Source organism: Sinocyclocheilus grahami, unplaced genomic scaffold (genome assembly GCF_001515645.1).
Source record: "Sinocyclocheilus grahami isolate Dianchi unplaced genomic scaffold, SAMN03320097.WGS_v1.1 scaffold517.1, whole genome shotgun sequence".
Classification (NCBI taxonomy): domain Eukaryota; kingdom Metazoa; phylum Chordata; class Actinopteri; order Cypriniformes; family Cyprinidae; genus Sinocyclocheilus; species Sinocyclocheilus grahami.
The window spans coordinates 1,320,495-1,338,838 of NW_015505696.1; the positions used below are offsets into that span (position 1 = coordinate 1,320,495).

Sequence of the window (18,344 nt, forward strand, 5' to 3'; positions counted from 1 at the left end):
TATGGGTGTGTGTGTGTGTGTGTGTGTGTGTGTGTGTGTGTGTGTGTGTGTGTGTGTGTGTGTGTGTGTGTGTGTTGTTTTTGCAGTGAGTTTGAGAGATTTCGGGGTCAAAACTTTCAATGGTCCTGAGCAAAACCTCATAATGAGATCATGACACATTCATAGATATGATGCTTTCTCATTAAACACTCTCACGTTAAATGATCCGATATGATGTGCTTGTCAGGCTAACGTCAGCTAGCATGCTAGTGTGAGTTTACAGGCGCTTCAACATTCATAATTATAACAGATATTAACAGCGTTTTAATGATTTTATTATATACTGTGTGCTTGAATATAATAGTGCAGCTCTGTATAATGTTGATTTTATTAAAACAGTTCATTAAGTTTATTTCTGTCAGTAAAATCTATGAGCGTGTTGTTAACTGTTACAAGTTAATTCATTCTGTTGTTTTCTGCTTGAATCAGTATTAATGTGCTCTAGTTTTTTTCCCCTGAATTGTTTGTATTTAGTTGCTCCAACAAGTTGTAGGCCTAATATTTATACTTCTGTCCTCCTATTATTGTTTCTAATTATTTTTAAATATAATCTTTAAAAATGTATAATTATTTTATGAATTATGTTGTTTATATTTATGTTGAATTAATTCAATACTTTTTTTGAAACTAAGATTTTTATTATTTTCTTAAATATTTATTTTTACATTATTTAAACTAGATTGCTTTATCTTTTCCTTATGCAACTATTTTGAATCACTTTAAATTAGCACAATTATAAATGTGTATAAAATGTGTTAAAGTAAATTGTCTTGCCTAGTAGTGGTGGTAGTTATAGTGATGGTGGTTTGCATGTGAAGTTTATTAGTCTGGTGTAAGAAGACACTTGTTGCAATAAAAATGTAATTGGTGGTGTTGGTTTGTGTTGCTGTGGTGTGTTTGTTTTTCAAAAAAGCATGAGTATGTTGCGTATTTAGTTTTGTTGATGTGTTTGTTGCTGAAATCTTCTGCTGTTTCTCTTACAGTCCAAGTGGCAGAATGGCTTCGGACTCGGTCTCTCAAAGCTCCCAGAGTCCTGCCACCAGGATCATGACCTTTCATCCCACAAGAGAGGAGTTCAAAGACTTCAACAGATACATTGCGTATATGGAGTCGCAGGGGGCTCACAGGGCCGGGATGGCTAAGGTTAGTGTACAAGATTCTCATTCAGCTCAAAATGCTGAGAGAGACTGTTTTTTGGGTGTTGTGGATGATCATTGAAGGTTTGCTGACTGATGTGCTTGTTTGTCAGGTGGTGCCACCCAAGGACTGGAAGCCCCGGCGCACATATGATGACATTGATGATCTGGTGATTCCCGCACCGATTCAACAGGTGGTCACTGGCCAATCAGGTCTCTTCACTCAGTACAACATCCAGAAGAAGCCGATGACCGTCCGCGAGTTCCGCAAAACTGCCAACACAGACAAGTGAGCAGCAAACGCTGAGATGTTTAGATACGGTTCAAGCCTGATGCCCAAAGAACTGTTTAAAATCAGAATTAGCCATAATTAGCATCTTAATAAATGTTCCTGGTGTTATTATGCAGGATTAATCAATGCAAATTATTTTAAAATAATAGTAATAACATTCTGCACCGATGACGTGACTGTTTCTTTTTTGCTGATGTAACTACATTGCTATTCAGAGTTTGGAGTCTGCATTTATTTGATCAAAGAATACAGAAAAAAACAGTAATATTGTGAAATATTATTAGAATTTAAAATAAATGCTTTCTATTGTAATATATTATAGAGTATAATTTATTTCTGTGATCAAAGCTGTATTTTCAGCATCATTCCTCCAGTCTTCAGTGTCACATGATCTTCAGAAATCAGTATAATATGCTGCTTTGCTGCTCAAGAAACATTTCTGATTATTATCAATGTTGAAAACAGTTTCTGCTTCATATTTTTGTGAAAACGGTGATACATTTTTTTCAGGATTCTTTAATTAATAGAAAGTTCAAAAGAGCAGCATTATACAAGAAACCTTTTGTGACATTATAATTTGATCATTTTAACGCATCCTTGAAAGTCATCATTTCTTTCGAAAGCACTAGTTCAAAAAAGTACTGACCCCAAACCTTTGAATGGTAATGTAAGTCTGATTGAACAGAGAAACAAACTATTATCCAATAATATCCTAGCCTACTTTTCAAATCTTGATGCATAAAAGTAAATCCCTTAACATTATTGCTCATTGTAAATTCTTTTTCACTCTGAGATACATCAAGTTGATGCTAGGGCTGCACGATAAATCGAAATGGAATCGAGATCGCGATTCGACAGAAGCTGCGATTGTCATGCGTATCTTTCAGTGAAGCACGGTTCTGTGATCAGCAGTAAATCTCCATCCGAAGGCCAGAGAAACTCCAAATACGCCTCGCAGAAGAAACCCAGAAAATGGCTATCGCTGCAGCTGAATAAACAGAAGATTCAACTGCTTTCATTGATTCAACGTGACTAATAAACACACGACTACGGCAATATACGGTTTATCTGAGTTCTTATTATAATTTTCATTAAAATAAAGTATATTTATAATGCAATGCCTTTATCACTGCTTAAATACTATGAAATATGTTGCGTGCCTTATTCTGTGTAAGAAGCCACGTCATCTCACAGAAGGATTTATTTCAAACACTCGACTGACGTTATGAAGTGAGTTTGGAGTAAAAACATGTTATTAAATGTGGTATTTTCACATGCTTTCAGATGGAGCAGCATTTACTTCACAGAGCCGTAGTTCACTGAGAAGCTGTGTTGTTTCAAAATCGTAGATTTTTTTGAGTAACTTGTCAGTGAACTACGGCTCTGTGTAGTAAATGCTGCTCCATCTGAAAGCACGTGATGATGATTTCCTGCTGATTACAGAACCGGCTTTACTAACTAAATGCGCATGACAATCGCATTCGATTAATCGTGCAGCCCTAATTGATGCATTGAGAATGTCATATCATGTTGACTGTCACCATAATAAAATGGTTCTGTAACTCGACTGCAGGTTCCGTAATCCCAGATATGCTGATTTTGATGAACTAGAGAGGAAATTTTGGAAGAATTTAACATTCAATCCACCACTATATGGGGCAGATGTCAGTGGAACCCTCTACGAGCCAGTGAGTAATCTGCCCTTTTTATTAATGAAGTATTTTTCACTATTAGGTTTCAGTTACAACCGTTGTTTACAGTGTGATAATACTATAGTGTAATACAATGATTACAAATATGTTCCTGACTGTATACAGGATGTGACGGAGTGGAATATTGGTCGTCTGAACACTATTTTGGACTTGGTGGAGAGAGAGAGTGGAATCACAATCAAAGGAGTCAACACTTCATATCTTTATTTCGGGATGTGGAAGAGCACGTTCGCCTGGCACACAGAGGACATGGATCTCTATAGCATCAACTACCTTCACTTTGGAGAGCCCAAGTCCTGGTAATGTCACAACTTGTATGGATAGGAATGTAATAAATCATGTTTTTGGTCAGCATTTTTGCTATTATTATAGTTTCTTTATAGTAGGCCTATATTTTGTTGTCTTTTTGGCAGATTCATTTAAAAAACAAGCTCATTTGTTCATATTCACTACCATTCAAAAGTTTCTAAGATTGTTTTTTTTATAATTTTTTTTTTATATATATATATATATTCATCAAGGATGCATTACATTGATCAGAAGTGACAGTAAATAAATTTATAATGTTATAAAATATTTATATTTCTAATAAATGCTTTAACTTTCTATTCATCAAAGAATCCTGAAAAACAATGCATCACGCTTCCACAGAAATATGAAGCAGTACAGCTGTTTTCAACATTGATAATAATCTGAAATGTTTCTTAAACAGCAAATCAGCATATTAGAATGATTTCTGAAGATCATGTGACACTGAAGACTGGAGTAATGATGCTGAAAATACAGCTGCGCATCACAGAAATAAATTACATTTGAAAATATATGAAAATAGAAAGCAGTTATTTTAATATATCACAATAATAGTTTTTATTGTATTTTTTTGATCAAATAAATGCAGCCTTGGTGAGCAAATGAGACTCTTTTTTTCAGCTTAAAAAAGCTTACTGACCCTAATAATATTCATACTGTCCTAAAGAGGTTTTAAAAGCATTATTACTTGGTCTCTTCTGCAGGTACATTGTGCCTCCAGAACATGGGAAACGATTAGAACGTCTTGCTAAAGGTAAAGTGGTCTTCTGAAAACATACCATTTGTTCCTCCTCCTCTTCAGCTGCTCATTAACTCAGTATTTTTAAACATTTTCATTCATGCAGGATTTTTTCCTGGAAGTGCTCAAAGTTGTGAAGCCTTCCTGCGACACAAAATGACTTTAATTTCACCGTCAATTCTGAGGAAGTATGGAATACCCTTTGAGAAGGTCAGTTACTTGATCTTTATCGTCTTATCATGTCATTGCTGATTTTATCTCATGACTTGACTTCTTTCTGCTTAATTCATCAGGTCACACAGGAAGCAGGCCAGTTCATTGTGTCCTTCCCATATGGATATCACGCTGGGTTTAACCATGGCTTCAACTGTGCAGAATCCACCAACTTCGCCACCCAGCGCTGGATCGATTATGGAAAGCTGGCAACATTAGTACGTTATTTCGCATTCATGGTTTACCCTCAGTTTTGGAGGACAAGTATGTTCAAGTATGGTATCGCAGATATGTTTTTGTTTGTTGATGTGCGTCTCTTTCTCAGTGTTCCTGCCGGAAGGACATGGTAAAGATATCAATGGATGTGTTTGTTCGCAAGTTCCAGCCAGAACGCTATAAACTTTGGAAAGCAGGAAAGGACAGTGTGCCCATCGACCACTCAAAGCCCACGCCAGAGGCAGCAGAGTTCCTGACAGATGGAAAGACCGAGAATGAGACAGGAGAGCTCAGCGATAGCTGCAAAGCAGAAACACAGGAGAAGCCAGGAGAAGCAGAGGCTGGAGAGGAGCAGAAAGCAAACACGGATGGTGGAGAGGACGACAAGACTGAAACGTTGAAGAGTGAAACAGATGGTGCAAAGGAGAAAGCAGAAGCAGAGAAAGGAGGTCTGGAGGTAGAGGAGAAGAAGCCTGTTATTGATGAAGAACCGAGCGGCACTTCAGAGCAGATCAACAGGTGTGTAAAAAGAAAATACGTGGCCGTTTTCACAATCTCCATCTCAGATGCTGATGGGAGTTTGGTTTGCTTTTAGTCTGTGGTTCATTTGCTCACATAGTGCATTAGGGTTGTGAGATATCGCCTGTGGCTGATGCCTTTGACGATATCAAGATGATGATGATTATTATTATTATTAGCAGGCTAGTATTATTATCTAATTAATATTAGGGCATAATAGTTCCATCATATTTCTTTTTACGTGTTTTTAAAGTGTTAAAAACACGCTAGACTGAAGTCAGTGATGATGTTCTTTGATAATGTAGTAAATGTTCTTTGCCCGTTTTCTGTAGTTGCTGTTTGAATAACTGAGGAAATGTAAGCATTATAAACTTATAAACAATGTTTTTATTTTATTATCATCTTAAATACAAATTTAGTCCTATTAAAAATATATTTTATGACGTGACATCCATATGCTACTTTTTTTCTTTTCTTTTTTTTTATGTGTCATATTTCATATGCTACTTGACTAAAAAGATATAATGTGTAGTTAATAATTACACTGACATTAGGCTGCTTTTAGCCGTACCCTGCCTGGGTACTCTCCGGCTATGAAACTAAGTAAATAATTAAATAAATTAGCATGATAATATCGTGTATCGGCCATCTCACAGGCCGACGATAGGACAATATGACTATGGAGCATATCGCCCAACACTATAGTGTATTATGAATGTGAAATGCTCAAGTCCTCATTCACATAATTCCAGACATTTTTTGGTTATTACAAGCTACTATACAAATCTAACCAGTGCAAAACTTTATGGACATAGAAGGAGCTTTTCTTAAGAAAAAAAAAAAACATTGACAACTACACACAGATGTTGTTATTTTTAGCTAAAACTATTAAACATTGTTTCCGTTACTTGCAATAGAGCTGAAATAAATGATAAATATCAGGTGAAAACAAACTTAGCTGAAAATTTGAAATGTTGCAATGGCAACTAATTTATTACTTAATTACTAAAACTGAAATAAAAATTAATAGCTAAATAGAAAAAAAAACTACAATTTAAATGAAAAGTGAATATCAAAATACAAGCTTATTCAAAATATTAAATGCTATAAATATTACTAAAATAACACACTTTTAGCAGGATATGCTAAAAGATACAGTAATTGACTAGAATGCTAGATTTCTAAAACTAAAGTTTAATTGAAAATGTAAAAAATGCATTCTGCCTTTCAGTCTTCCAGCAGTAAATGTACCATAAACAAGATCTTTAATTTTTATGGTATAACACAATTTGTTGCACTTCTCCTGAGGGCTACATCTCTTGCTTTAGAGCACAATGTTGATAGTTAATGCAAAAAACAAAAAAAAAATTTTTTTTTTTTTTTTTAGTCTTCTGATTTCCCTTCTCTTCATACAGTAGTAGTCCAAAGCAGAATGTGGGGCAGAAGCGGCTCAGACCCAGCCCTGACAATGGAGCAAAAGAAAACGACAATCAAGTGAAGGTAGAAGAAGAGGAAGTTGAGAAGAAGAAAGCCAAACTCAGCCAGACTGAGACAGACGACAATAATGAACAATCCATCTCCACTGAACCAGGTAGAGCCTCATATACAGCAAATGATACACAGGTGATGCGGTAATAAAAATGCTAAAACAACCAATGTGTATTTCTGCAGGTGATGTGCAAGCTGAAGAGATGATGGGGACAGACATGCCCCCACCACAAAAGCAAGAGAATCAAGCCCCTTTCTGCATGAAGGTGGCGCTCTCGCCATCAAACCCCACCTCCAGCAGTGATGTCACAATGCAGCAAAGAGACATCGTCACTCCCTCTGAACCCAGCGACGTCACCTCATCCTCACAATCCACAAACAGCATCGTTGATGATGAGGATCCGAGCAGTAATGTTACCTCTCAGTCCGAGCACGTCACTCAAAGCTGTGATGTCCAATGCAAGCCCGATGACATCAATCAAAACGGTGACCTCACTGATGCCCAGCAGAGTGAAGTCACGTCCCATTCGTGTTCCAGTGACATCCCTGCCACTGACATCACACCTCTCATATCTGTAACCAGCAGTATCTCCTCTCTACATGGCATTAACTCCGCCCACACCTGGGATGTCTCCGCAGAACCCAGCGACAGCACTATAAATACCATCATCCCTAGACCATGTGAGCCAGGCAATAACTCCTCCCACACCTATGATGGCCAACCAGAACCCAGCGACATCACATTCAGCCCTAAACACGAACCCGGCATTAACTCCGTCCGCACCTGTGATGCCCAACCAAAACTCAGCAACATCACCCTCAGCCCTAAACACGAACCCAATGTTAACTCCGCCCACAGCTGTGATGTCACCACAGAACCCAGTGACATCAGGGTCAGCCCTGAACACGAACCCAGCATTAGCTCCACCCACAGCTGTGATGTCCAACCAGAACCCAGCGACAACACTATCAGCGCTGATCACGAACCCAGCATAAGCTCCGCCCACAGCTGTGATGTCCAACCAGAACCCACTGACATTACCGTCAGCGCTGAACACAAACCCAGCATTAGCTCCGCCCACATGTATGATGTCATCACTGAACCCAGCAGCAGCGCCATCAACCTTAAGCTAGGCGAGTCGCAGTGTAGCGCTGCGTCAGTGGGCGGCAGTCAGGTGTGTCCGCCTGCAGTCCAGCACATCTTCCAGAGAACACTGAGCCCCGCAGAGGTGCTGCACGTCCATAGCTACGCTAAAGGAGATTACAGCAATTTCGAGCCACGCATTCGGCATGAGAGAGACCGAGACAGCGACTCTGATAGCGACTCTCAAGAGGACAGCAAGGTGCGTATGTGCCGTCTGACTCACTATTCACTAAAGGAATAGACTGCCACAGGGGTGGCATTATTTTGTAGACCAACCTTTAAGTTTGCATCACCCTGGTTCCCTTGACAAAATGCTAATAGGGTGTTTCCACTGGTTTTTGGAAAGTAAGCTGTGACCAAGAAAAGTTTATGATTCTTACATGTTTTGTTCATCATGATAATCTTCACACATAAACACAACTTCTATGAATTTCGCTGCCTAAATACAATCTCCAGATGTAAAAATCTAAAGTTAAGATACAAACGAACTACACCACAATCACTCAACTTCAAAGTCACCCTTACTAAGCTTCCAACAACTCTTTAAGTCTTTATTTATAAAAAAAATAATAGTAAATTGCAGGAGCACTGATTAGTCTGTAAAAGCGACTAGTGAGTAGATGAGTTCAATGACCTCAACAGTCTCTGTATTCCCATTTAGCCACTTGTTAGCAACCACATTTTTTAAAGACAAGTAAAAAAAAAACATTAGTGAGGTGTTACTCATGAATTTTATGTTGTTGAATAAAACGTGAAAAAATCTTGAGCTTGTGTTCACCACAGACTTTATTTCAGGCATTTAACCAAAAACCCATTCAAAAAACCCATTGACAGTGGAACCAGAAGGTTTTAGGACTCATTCCTGCAGCACTTTATAGTGCAAATCAGTTAACAGTGTAAACACGTCCACAAAATTAACGCTAGATGTATTTCTCCTTCTTGAATGCCTGTGCTGTAGATTGTGGAGGATGCAGTAGACTCCCTTATGCTAGCAAACTATGCTGGTACTATACAGCATCACTCCACTGCCACAGTCCCAGCTATTTAAAATGATGAAATTGCACTCAACTGCATCACGTGTCTGGATAGATGCCCGCTTACAGTGCTCTTCATCATCTGATGAATAACTCCTGCCACCAATTAATGATGCGCATGAACATCTCTCTTAATAGTTTGTGTGCCACCTGGTTTCCAGGAGCAGTAGTAGTGTGATGTTAATCACTCCAGGCAATATAATGATATAATAAGCTAGTTTACATGGATAGGAAAGTGATTAAAATAATGACAATAACTCCATTAAATACTCAACAATAACAGCAACAGTAAATGCATTTCCATGCATTTAGCTCTGAAATTGTGAGTAGATAGTGAAGGAGATACAGACCCATCATAAATTACTAGGGGGTTTGTGAGCTCTTGTTTGGGAAACCCTGTTGTATTTTGTGTGTGTGTGTGGCTGCGTGTAATGAGTGCGAGTTTGTGTTGTCCTGCAGAAAGAAGCTGAACATCCAGTGGAAGCTCAGCACAGACTTCCCAGACTCCCCAGGCACCATCCTCTGATGAAGGACAGCATCAGTGACGAAGGTCAGTTTGTGTGGCAGTGTTGTTATTGTTAACTAAAACTAAAATGATTAAAAGTCATTTTCAGTAATTGAAATAAAACTGAAACTAAATTAAAATATTAGATAAAAACTTAAACCTATAAAACCTTGAAAATGGCAACAAAAACTGAAATAAAAAAAGCTAAATGGAAATATTTTTAAAAAGTAATAAAAATGACAAAAGCACAAAAAAATCAGTCAAACTAAAATTAAAATAAAAGCTAATTAAAAATATTAATACCGTATACATGATGTGTGATCTGTCAGTGTAATGGACCACTTTTCAGGATCAATGTACTGCCTACGCACACTAGCACCACCGAACAGAATCACAAATGTTTGCACATTGTGCAAAATGACTGTCCTGCCCTAAACTCAATACAGTTCGTTTAGACATTGTTGCTAATGTTGGGTTACTCATGAATGCTTTACTTACAGTCGCCACTGCGCATTTAACTGGAATACAAAGTATTATAACTAAATCTACCGTAAATCACATTGCAAAAGCATCTTCAGAATGAAGAATGATGTGTTGGATTGTATGTGCAGAGCTGCAGGATCAGGCTGCGTCAGAGGAGGACGGGCTGGATGGGGAGGCCTGGGCGCGACCTTTGGCCCAGCTGTGGCAGAACAGAATGTATAATCCAGAAAGAGAGAGAGAGTACAACAGAGAGATGGGTCTGCGGCCTCCGTACTGTGCTGTGTGTGCGCTCTTCCAGGCACATCAGCGGGTAAGCCGGCCTGTTTCAAAGATCTGTGTTTAACTGTTTCCTGTCACTGGAGTATATCAAATGTCTGACACTTCCTGTGCTTTCCTGTTTATGTGTTTGCGTTCAGTCTGAAGGGGGCGAGAGCGAGCCAACCGTGGTGCTCCCCGGCGGTCAGATGAGGACCAAGCCTCTGATTCCAGAGAGATGTTTCACCACCACCACCGAGGACAGTGCAGACGTCCAGCCGTCCACACCTCTCCTGGAGGAGGACGGCACCAGTCTGCTCGTCAGCTGCTCCCTGTGCAGTGTCCGTGTGCACACTAGTGAGTAGAGCTGACAACCCTGACATCACAATACTGGTTTGTTCCCTAATCGAGTAGCTGTTTGTGGTGCCTGATCAAAAAGGGAGTCAGTTTGGAGGTTTTTTTTTTTTTAAAAGAAAATAATACTTTTATTCAGCAAGTATGCAAAAAAAGTGACAGTAAAGATTTATAATGTTACAAAAGATTTATCGTGTGACACTGAAGAAGACTGGAGTAAATATGCTGAAAATTCAGCTTTGCATCACAGAAATAAATTGCATTTTAAATGATATTCAAATAGAAAACAGTTATTTTAAATTGTAATAATATTTTACTGCTTTTATTGTATTTTTGATCAAATAAATGCAGCCATGGTGAGACTTTCAAAAACATTTAAAATCTTACTGACCCCAAACGGTAGTGTAGTTTGTCTGGTTATAACATTGACTAGAATGTAATAGCTTTCTATTATGATGCCTTAATTGAGGGTTTTCTGAATAAGAAAATGTGTTTAGCATGAATGTGAAGTCCTTTGCTACTGTTTGAAAAGCATCCCAAGATGCACCCTTGATGATGCTGAGGACAAATAAGGAATCTCATCATAGTTTCCAACATACTGTGCCAGAAAAAGATGTGTTTGAATAATCACGGGTCTGTTTAATTTGCGCCGTTTGTTCTAGGTTGTTACGGTGTGGCTCCAGTAAGAGTCTCCAAAGACTGGAAATGTGCCCGCTGTAAAGCCAACGCTCTCACTGAGGTACACCTAAGCGGCTTCACATATAGTGGCCCAAAAAATATTTGGACACTTACAGAAATAGCTCACCGAGATATTCTGGGCACCTAATCATCTGTTTTTTTTAAATGTTTTGCTTGATCAGTGTATTTTTCTTTAAAATGTCTTGATGTTTCTTGTTTCTGCTTCAAGTCTGGCTTAAGTGTCCAGATAATTTTCGGGCTACTGTGTACCTGCATTAAACATATGATTATATGCTGGTCTTTCATCTCTCCATTAAATGACGTAGTAGGATGCATTGTAAACTGATGATGTTTGAATCTGTGATTCTTGACAGAGTTGCTGTCTATGTTCGTTGAGAGGTGGAGCATTGCACAGAGCCAATAATGGCAAGTAAGTAAAATGAAAGTCCACTAGAAGGCAGGACTGACATGACATGAAACACACTGACCCCTGAACTCGAAGTTACCCAGATCTTGAATTGTTAGAAGTGTGCTTTTGTGGATTTTGTGTGCTTCAGACAAACAAGAACCTCACTTATTACACAATTCTGGTTTGAGATCACAGGAATCATTCAGTGTCTTGCCAGGTGAGTTTCACAAAATCTCTCAAGAATTTCTGGGTAGTATTCATCTCACAATCAAAATAAAGAAATGGGAAATGTCATTTTGCATAAAGAAAATGATGCCTATATTTAAGAATTTCATTCTTTTTTTTCTTCCATTTTGACATAATTATTCATGACTGTTTAGCTTATTTACCTCCCAAACTGTCATAAGGAATACTAATGTAACACATTGTACCACATTTAATATAAACTAAGTATTCATTATAATACATTTGGGATTGAATTGAATCTTTATTGTCATTATATGTACACAGTGGTACAAGCAACGAAATGGGGTTGTAATTTTTGTACAGTAATTTTTATTACTGTAGTACAAACAGCCTGTATTTTAGTAATGAGAACCATCACAGAGAATAATTAGGTAACACTGGGTAGTTAAAGGAACTCCGTTAGAGGAACTAGAAACCAGGGTGGTCCCCCGAGAACTACATTTTCCCCTAGGGCCATTTTCTTGGTTGTATTTGCAGTGAAAAAAAGTGCTGCATTCAGCAACGTCAACAAGTGGAGGATGAAGAAGTGCCTGGACTTTGGCGTTGGTCCATCTATCGCTGTTTTCCATGTTTGTGGAGTAAATCTATGTAAATGGCAGGTGGAGGCGTTTCATACAGAATGCATTCGACCAGTCACCTTACACTTACGTCACTGGTAGTTTCTATTGTGTTGGGTTAGAACCTACTCTCAAGTAAGAGCTAATTTAACCCCCCCTCGAAGGCATTTCTATAACTAAAATCATTTTCGGTTCCTGCAGTGCGGACACGTCAAAAAGCGGGTATTTCCATCAATAGTTATAGGAGCTATGAAATGTTCTTCTGGTGCAAAAGCCCCTATGAGAATTACAAAAAGACTCAAAGGTACAACAACAAATTACAGTAATTCAGGAAGGAAATGTATTTTATTGTCATAAAAATAATGTCCTATTGTAAATAAAAAATAAAAATTTAAGTGATCCTAAAAAGATAATTTTCCTAAATGCAAAATATAATTGCTTATTTTTATGTTTTGATTCTGCTGTGAAATATGACTTGGACATAATCTTGAGAGGTTTTGTGAGATTGATCCTGCCATTTTTTTCAGGATCGGTTAATGTTGTGTACTTTCCACAAATCATCATCCCAGGTTCCTAACGTGTGTCTCCATGTGCAGATGGGTTCACGTCCTGTGTGCGGTGGCAGTGCAGGAGGCTCGTTTTGTGAACATCACTGAACGATCGCCCGTGGATCTCAGCGGCATTCCCTTACAGAGATTCAAGCTGGTGAGTTTCTGTTCCCTTCTCTAGAAAACATGCAGCGTGCAAAATGGGGATCCTTTTAAACGGCAACATTTCACTTCTCTGAGATGTGGCTCCACACCAAACCTCCATTAATCAACAGCTCCATGTGTCTTAAATCATATCGTACATCGTTGGTGCAAGAGAACGACACGTTTTGCTGCAGATTGTAACTTCAGGGTGTTGACTTTTACGGGAAGTGCTTTGGTGTAAGCAAACATGGTGTTATTTATATCTACACTCAGTGCTGTTTCCTCCTGTCTCACTTCCTCTGAGCTGTTTTCCTGTGAACTAATCTCTCTTGTATGTGCTTACAGAAATGCTACTACTGCAAACGGCGGATGAAGAAAACATTGGGCTGTTGTGTGCAGTGTTCTCACGGTCGCTGCCCCACCTCATATCACCCGACCTGCGCACAGGCCGCCGGCGTCATCATGCACCCGGACGATTGGCCCTTCGTCGTCTATGTCACCTGTTGCCGCCACAAAGGGCCGGTGCAATCAGAGGTATTGTACTCTGAAATAGTGTTGTAGTCAAAACCACCTAAACAAAGACCAAGTTGAGACCGAACTTTTAGAGGTTAATGCCGAGTTCACACTGCACGATTTTAGCCCGTTTAGCTCGTTCACGCGAGTGACAATCACGCAGTGTGAATTATCAAAGACGCGAACTGAGGGAATCGCCGACGCCCGTGAAATAGTTGGCATGCTAAATATTTGGAGCTGTCGGCGATTCACAATCACGCTGTGTGAAATGAGTTCTGACTGAAAAACACATCGGCGATGACCTACAGCCAATGAGAGACCAAGATACAGGGCAGCGGGAAGTTCGGGAGGAGTTATATGAAACGGAGTTTGCGGACCAGTGTTGCCAAATCCGTGATTGCCAACGGTTGTTTTTTATGTCAGCAGGTTGAAGCAACCCCAATAATGTGATATTTAGGCCCTGGAGTGTGAATTGTACCAGGAGAACCAATATTTACCAATACAATTGCCCCCCCCCCCGAACGCGATTAGAGGATAGAGGGATCTCCTATAAAGCAATTGGGCTATTTTCAGGCTAGTTTTGATTAGTAATTGGGCGGGTTTTGTAGCGAAAACCTGTCAACCCTGCATCAGACAGAGCTGTCGGCGATTCTTCCTATTGTAAAGTCATGCAGTGTGTAACCTCCTGTCGTCATTCCATCGTGCAGTGTGAACACAGCAACAACTGAATGCTACCCCAGATAGTCACACAGTGTGAAACCAACAGTGATGCGACGTCTTTAAAAATCGCGCAGTGTGAACTCGGCATAAGACCAAGGCAGGCTGAGACCGAGTCAAGACCAAGACCAAACACGCACTTCTGAAATTCATCGAAAAGATCCACATTTATTGCCTGAAAAATATCTAATATTTAATCGATTTGAATATTACAATTAGAATAAAATAAAGACACTATTTAGAGCTGTTACCAATCAACTGAATAGGACAGAATGAACAGAATTCATCTTTGCGCTGCAGAGGTGGCACAGAAGCTGCATCTGAATTGGTAGAATTACAATTGCATAAATATTGTTGAGAGTTTAATGTTTTAAAAATAGAATTTTGAATATAGAAATATGATGGAAAATAAATTCAATATGAATGTCGAACTAAAACCGCCAGTTGGCGGCAAATCACTTAATGGGTGATTCACAGAATCATTTATTCAACCAATTCGTTCAAAGCAGCTGATTCATTCAGTAATGAATCGTCGCTGTGTTTTGCTCGGAAACGCAACAGTTGATTGCTGGACTTTGTTTGGAACTATTTTTGTTGCCAAAATAGCAAAAAATAAAATTGTGTCTAAAATATAATTCACTTAATGCTTCTTGTTTAACGTTTGTATAAAATTAATATCACGTTTTGCAATCATGCTCATATTCATGAAAACAGCTCTCTTGATTTTGTGATATTGCTTAATTATATGTAATAATATAAAAACAAGATGTCATACTTTTTTGCAATCATATCTTGAATTTTTTAAAGCTTATTAATTGCGGTGAAATTTTTGACACAATTCCCCATTAAATTCTGACCGAGCACAGCAGTATCAAAAGAGATACAATTAGAAATAAGTTATTGATTGCATTTAAAGCAGGAAGTTTTACATCACATTAATGATGTTAAAAAAATAAATCAGACAATGTAACAGCAATTTAGTGATATCTCCTCACTTGTGTTCTTGAAATAAAATCCCAAGACCTTTTTGTCTGAGACAAGACTGAGTACAAATGCAGTTGAGACGGAGACAAGACCAAGACCAAGACCTTCAAGAAATGGTCTTAAGACCAGTTCTGAGACCCTGACCGGTCTCAAGTACTACAACATTACTATGAAACACTAAGAAAAACAATGTAACATGTGCACTGCATTTGCATAAAGTGTAATACAGTAAATGTAATAATGACGATCATGAATAATAATCGTGATTATATTTTTTGAGCAAAATAATTGTGACTAACTGTTTAACAATTATCGTGCAGCCCTATTGTAAATAGCATCTACCATCATATGTGTTGCTGCTTTGACCAGTGCTCTCTCTTTCTCCTCTGCAGCGTAATAAAGCAGCCATGAGAGAGCTCAGCGGGGGTCAGAAGGTCATCTGCAAGCACAAAAATGGACGCTACTACCAGTGTGAAGTCATACAGCTGACAAAAGAGACATTTTATGAGGTCAACTTTGATGATGGCTCCTTCAGTGATAACCTTTTCCCAGAAGACATTGTGGTAAGACATGAGATTCGACCTATTCTCTACAGCAGTTTATCATAGAAAAGGTGCATTTAACTACAGTTATAAGAAAATTATTTAATTATCAACAGCATGGAAAACCTGAAAGCATCGGGGAATTTTGGGAAAGTTACGACGCTGCATATTTTTGTTGAAACTGACACTTTTTGTTTTCAGGATTCTTTGATGAATAGAAAGTTCAAAAGAACAGCATTTATTTGAAACGGAAATCTTTTGTTACATTATAAATGTCTTAACTGGCACTTTTGATCAATTTAATGCACCCTTGATGAATAAAAGTCTTAATTTCTTTCACAAAAACACTTACTGACCCAACACTTTAGTGTATGATTGGCTCCAAAATACTGTATATTTAAGATGTCGTATATTATAAATATTGGATTTTGCGTGGTTTGGTGTAGAACCGAGACTGCGCTCAGCTGGGTCCTCCACCGCAGGGGGAAGTGGTTCAGGTCAGGTGGACAGACGGTCTTGTCTATGGAGCCAAATTCGTGGCAGCTCATGTCATTCAGATGTACCAGGTAAATGTCTAAGAGAAGAGTTCCAGCGGTTCAGTCTGCGTTTAGTCGTTTAGTAAATCACTGCTTCTCTTCAGGTGGAGTTCGAGGACGGATCGCAGCTGACTGCTAAGAGAGATGACGTCTACACCCTAGACGAAGAGCTGCCCAAGAGAGTCAAATCTCGTCTGGTGAGCTCATATGTTAGGCAGATTGCAAGTAAAAATACTAAGATTTAAAAAGAAAAAATTGTGTGACAACAGTACTCCATAGTTGTTAAGCTTGTCAGATGCAATAAAAGAGTGTTTCTGGAAGTAAAAATTCATTCATTTTCTCCTTGGGGAAATGATTTTTAAAGATAACTTGGAAACTATTAAAGACACTTCTACTGTGAGCTACAAGGTTGTTCTTGATGATATATGCGTTTGTTGAGGCCTTCATTATTGCAACTTATTATTAAAACAATCAAAGTCATGGTGACCAAATAAAATACTTTACATTATACACATATAGTATAAATGCATATTTTGCAATAAACTTATATTGTTTCTATAGATATAATCAACAATTTTAAATGAATAGTTTTATATTTCTCCATTATTTTTAATTTGATTATTTAATTTGGGATTGTAGTTCTTTACCTCATTATAGCCAATAAGCACAGTTTTTTTTTGTTTTGTTTTTTTATTGCTTCAAAACAAAGTTTGTAATGTTGTAAATCACCTCATAACTGATTGGTTTGGTCTATGGCTTATAATGCTTTAAAGTGCCTCTATTATGCCATTTTTAAGGTTCCTAATATTGTTTTTGGAGTCTCCTACAATAGGTTTACATGCATGCAAGATCGCTTTAGTTTTCTTAAAATATGCATTTAATATCACCTCGTTTTCCAATCATTCTCCAACGATTCGTTTAAAGCAGTTCTAAGATTCTCTAAACCCCTCCTTTTCCGTGACCCTTCTCTGCTCTGATTGGTCAGATGGCCCAGTCTGTTGTGATTGGTCTGCCGCGTACAGCGTGTGTCAGAAACGATACGCCCATCGCCATAGTTCCATAATTTGAACGCTTGAGAGAAAATATAAAAAAACATCTATTATTAATCATACTTACAGGTTGTGCTTCAGTGGAGCCAGCTGGTCCAAATGGCATAATACTTTTTTTAAATCCCTGTAGGAAAAATGAATGGAATAAAATACTTCTGGAGAAAGTGGGTGGCCACTAATGCGCTCTGTTGATTTTTGCATGTGTGTGATTCAGTCTAAGGCATCGGACATGCGTTTTGATGGCATGTTTGGAGAGAAAAAGGTCCAGGAGAGCAAGAGACAGAGAGTGATCAACTCCAGGTACAGAGGCGACTACATCGAACCCGTCATCTACCGAGCCATCATGGAGTAGCTAGCGATGACCCAGCCTTCACCCAAATCCACCAGCACTCATCCAGCGTCTCCAGTACACCCTGCCAATGTCAGTAGCGTTCAGTTCACAGGGGTCGGACACATGGATGGGTTTGATCGCTCCTCGGTGGACTATTACTAGCCCTCAGTCGACCATCTATTCTGATATATGGGTCTAGAGTCGAGGCAGGGTGTTTCACAGTGTCTTCCTCAGAGAATGCAGCATTGTCATTGGGTGTCAAGCCCTTTTAACCTCAGCGCTGTGAAACTATGCCACAAACGCTCTAGAAACACATCAGCATGAACATCAGGTTCATGGAGTCGCTCCAAATTACATTAGTTTGATACAGCATATTTGTAATCTCCTAATCTACTTTTATCAAATTGCATTAATTTATTTGACTTACTTCTCTGCTCTGATTGGTCAGATGGCCCAGTCTGTTGTGATTGGTCTGCCGCGTACAGCGTGTGTCAGAAACGATATGCCCATCGCCATAGTTCCATAATTTGAACGCTTGAGAGAAAATATAAAAAAACATCTATTATTAATCATACTTACAGGTTGTGCTTCAGTGGAGCCAGCTGGTCCAAATGGCATAATACTTTTTTAAAATCCCTGTAGGAAAAATGAA

The 18,344-nt window shown here is 38.6% G+C and overlaps 1 protein-coding gene across 2 annotated transcripts in view; it reads left to right on the forward strand.

Annotated features, from left to right (window-relative positions):
- LOC107554885 (lysine-specific demethylase 4A-like) overlaps positions 1 to 18,081 on the forward strand; it is an 18,763-nt gene extending 682 nt beyond the window's left edge. Inside the window, exons 2-22 of one of the 2 annotated variants that reach the window (XM_016237528.1) lie at positions 1,023 to 1,182; positions 1,289 to 1,464; positions 3,041 to 3,155; positions 3,285 to 3,478; positions 4,193 to 4,242; positions 4,334 to 4,437; positions 4,521 to 4,658; positions 4,766 to 5,175; positions 6,591 to 6,766; positions 6,847 to 8,006; positions 9,301 to 9,391; positions 9,958 to 10,139; positions 10,246 to 10,441; positions 11,101 to 11,177; positions 11,491 to 11,546; positions 12,925 to 13,033; positions 13,366 to 13,554; positions 15,627 to 15,797; positions 16,223 to 16,342; positions 16,417 to 16,509; positions 17,576 to 18,081. In XM_016237528.1, coding sequence (XP_016093014.1) covers positions 1,036 to 1,182; positions 1,289 to 1,464; positions 3,041 to 3,155; positions 3,285 to 3,478; positions 4,193 to 4,242; positions 4,334 to 4,437; positions 4,521 to 4,658; positions 4,766 to 5,175; positions 6,591 to 6,766; positions 6,847 to 8,006; positions 9,301 to 9,391; positions 9,958 to 10,139; positions 10,246 to 10,441; positions 11,101 to 11,177; positions 11,491 to 11,546; positions 12,925 to 13,033; positions 13,366 to 13,554; positions 15,627 to 15,797; positions 16,223 to 16,342; positions 16,417 to 16,509; positions 17,576 to 17,713 — 4,092 coding nt within the window. In that variant the 5' untranslated portion in view covers positions 1,023 to 1,035 and the 3' untranslated portion in view covers positions 17,714 to 18,081. The remainder of the gene's footprint in view (positions 1 to 1,022; positions 1,183 to 1,288; positions 1,465 to 3,040; positions 3,156 to 3,284; positions 3,479 to 4,192; positions 4,243 to 4,333; positions 4,438 to 4,520; positions 4,659 to 4,765; positions 5,176 to 6,590; positions 6,767 to 6,846; positions 8,007 to 9,300; positions 9,392 to 9,957; positions 10,140 to 10,245; positions 10,442 to 11,100; positions 11,178 to 11,490; positions 11,547 to 12,924; positions 13,034 to 13,365; positions 13,555 to 15,626; positions 15,798 to 16,222; positions 16,343 to 16,416; positions 16,510 to 17,575) is intronic. The other variant, XM_016237529.1, reaches the window with a different exon arrangement.
- The last annotated feature ends 263 nt before the right edge of the window (positions 18,082 to 18,344 follow it).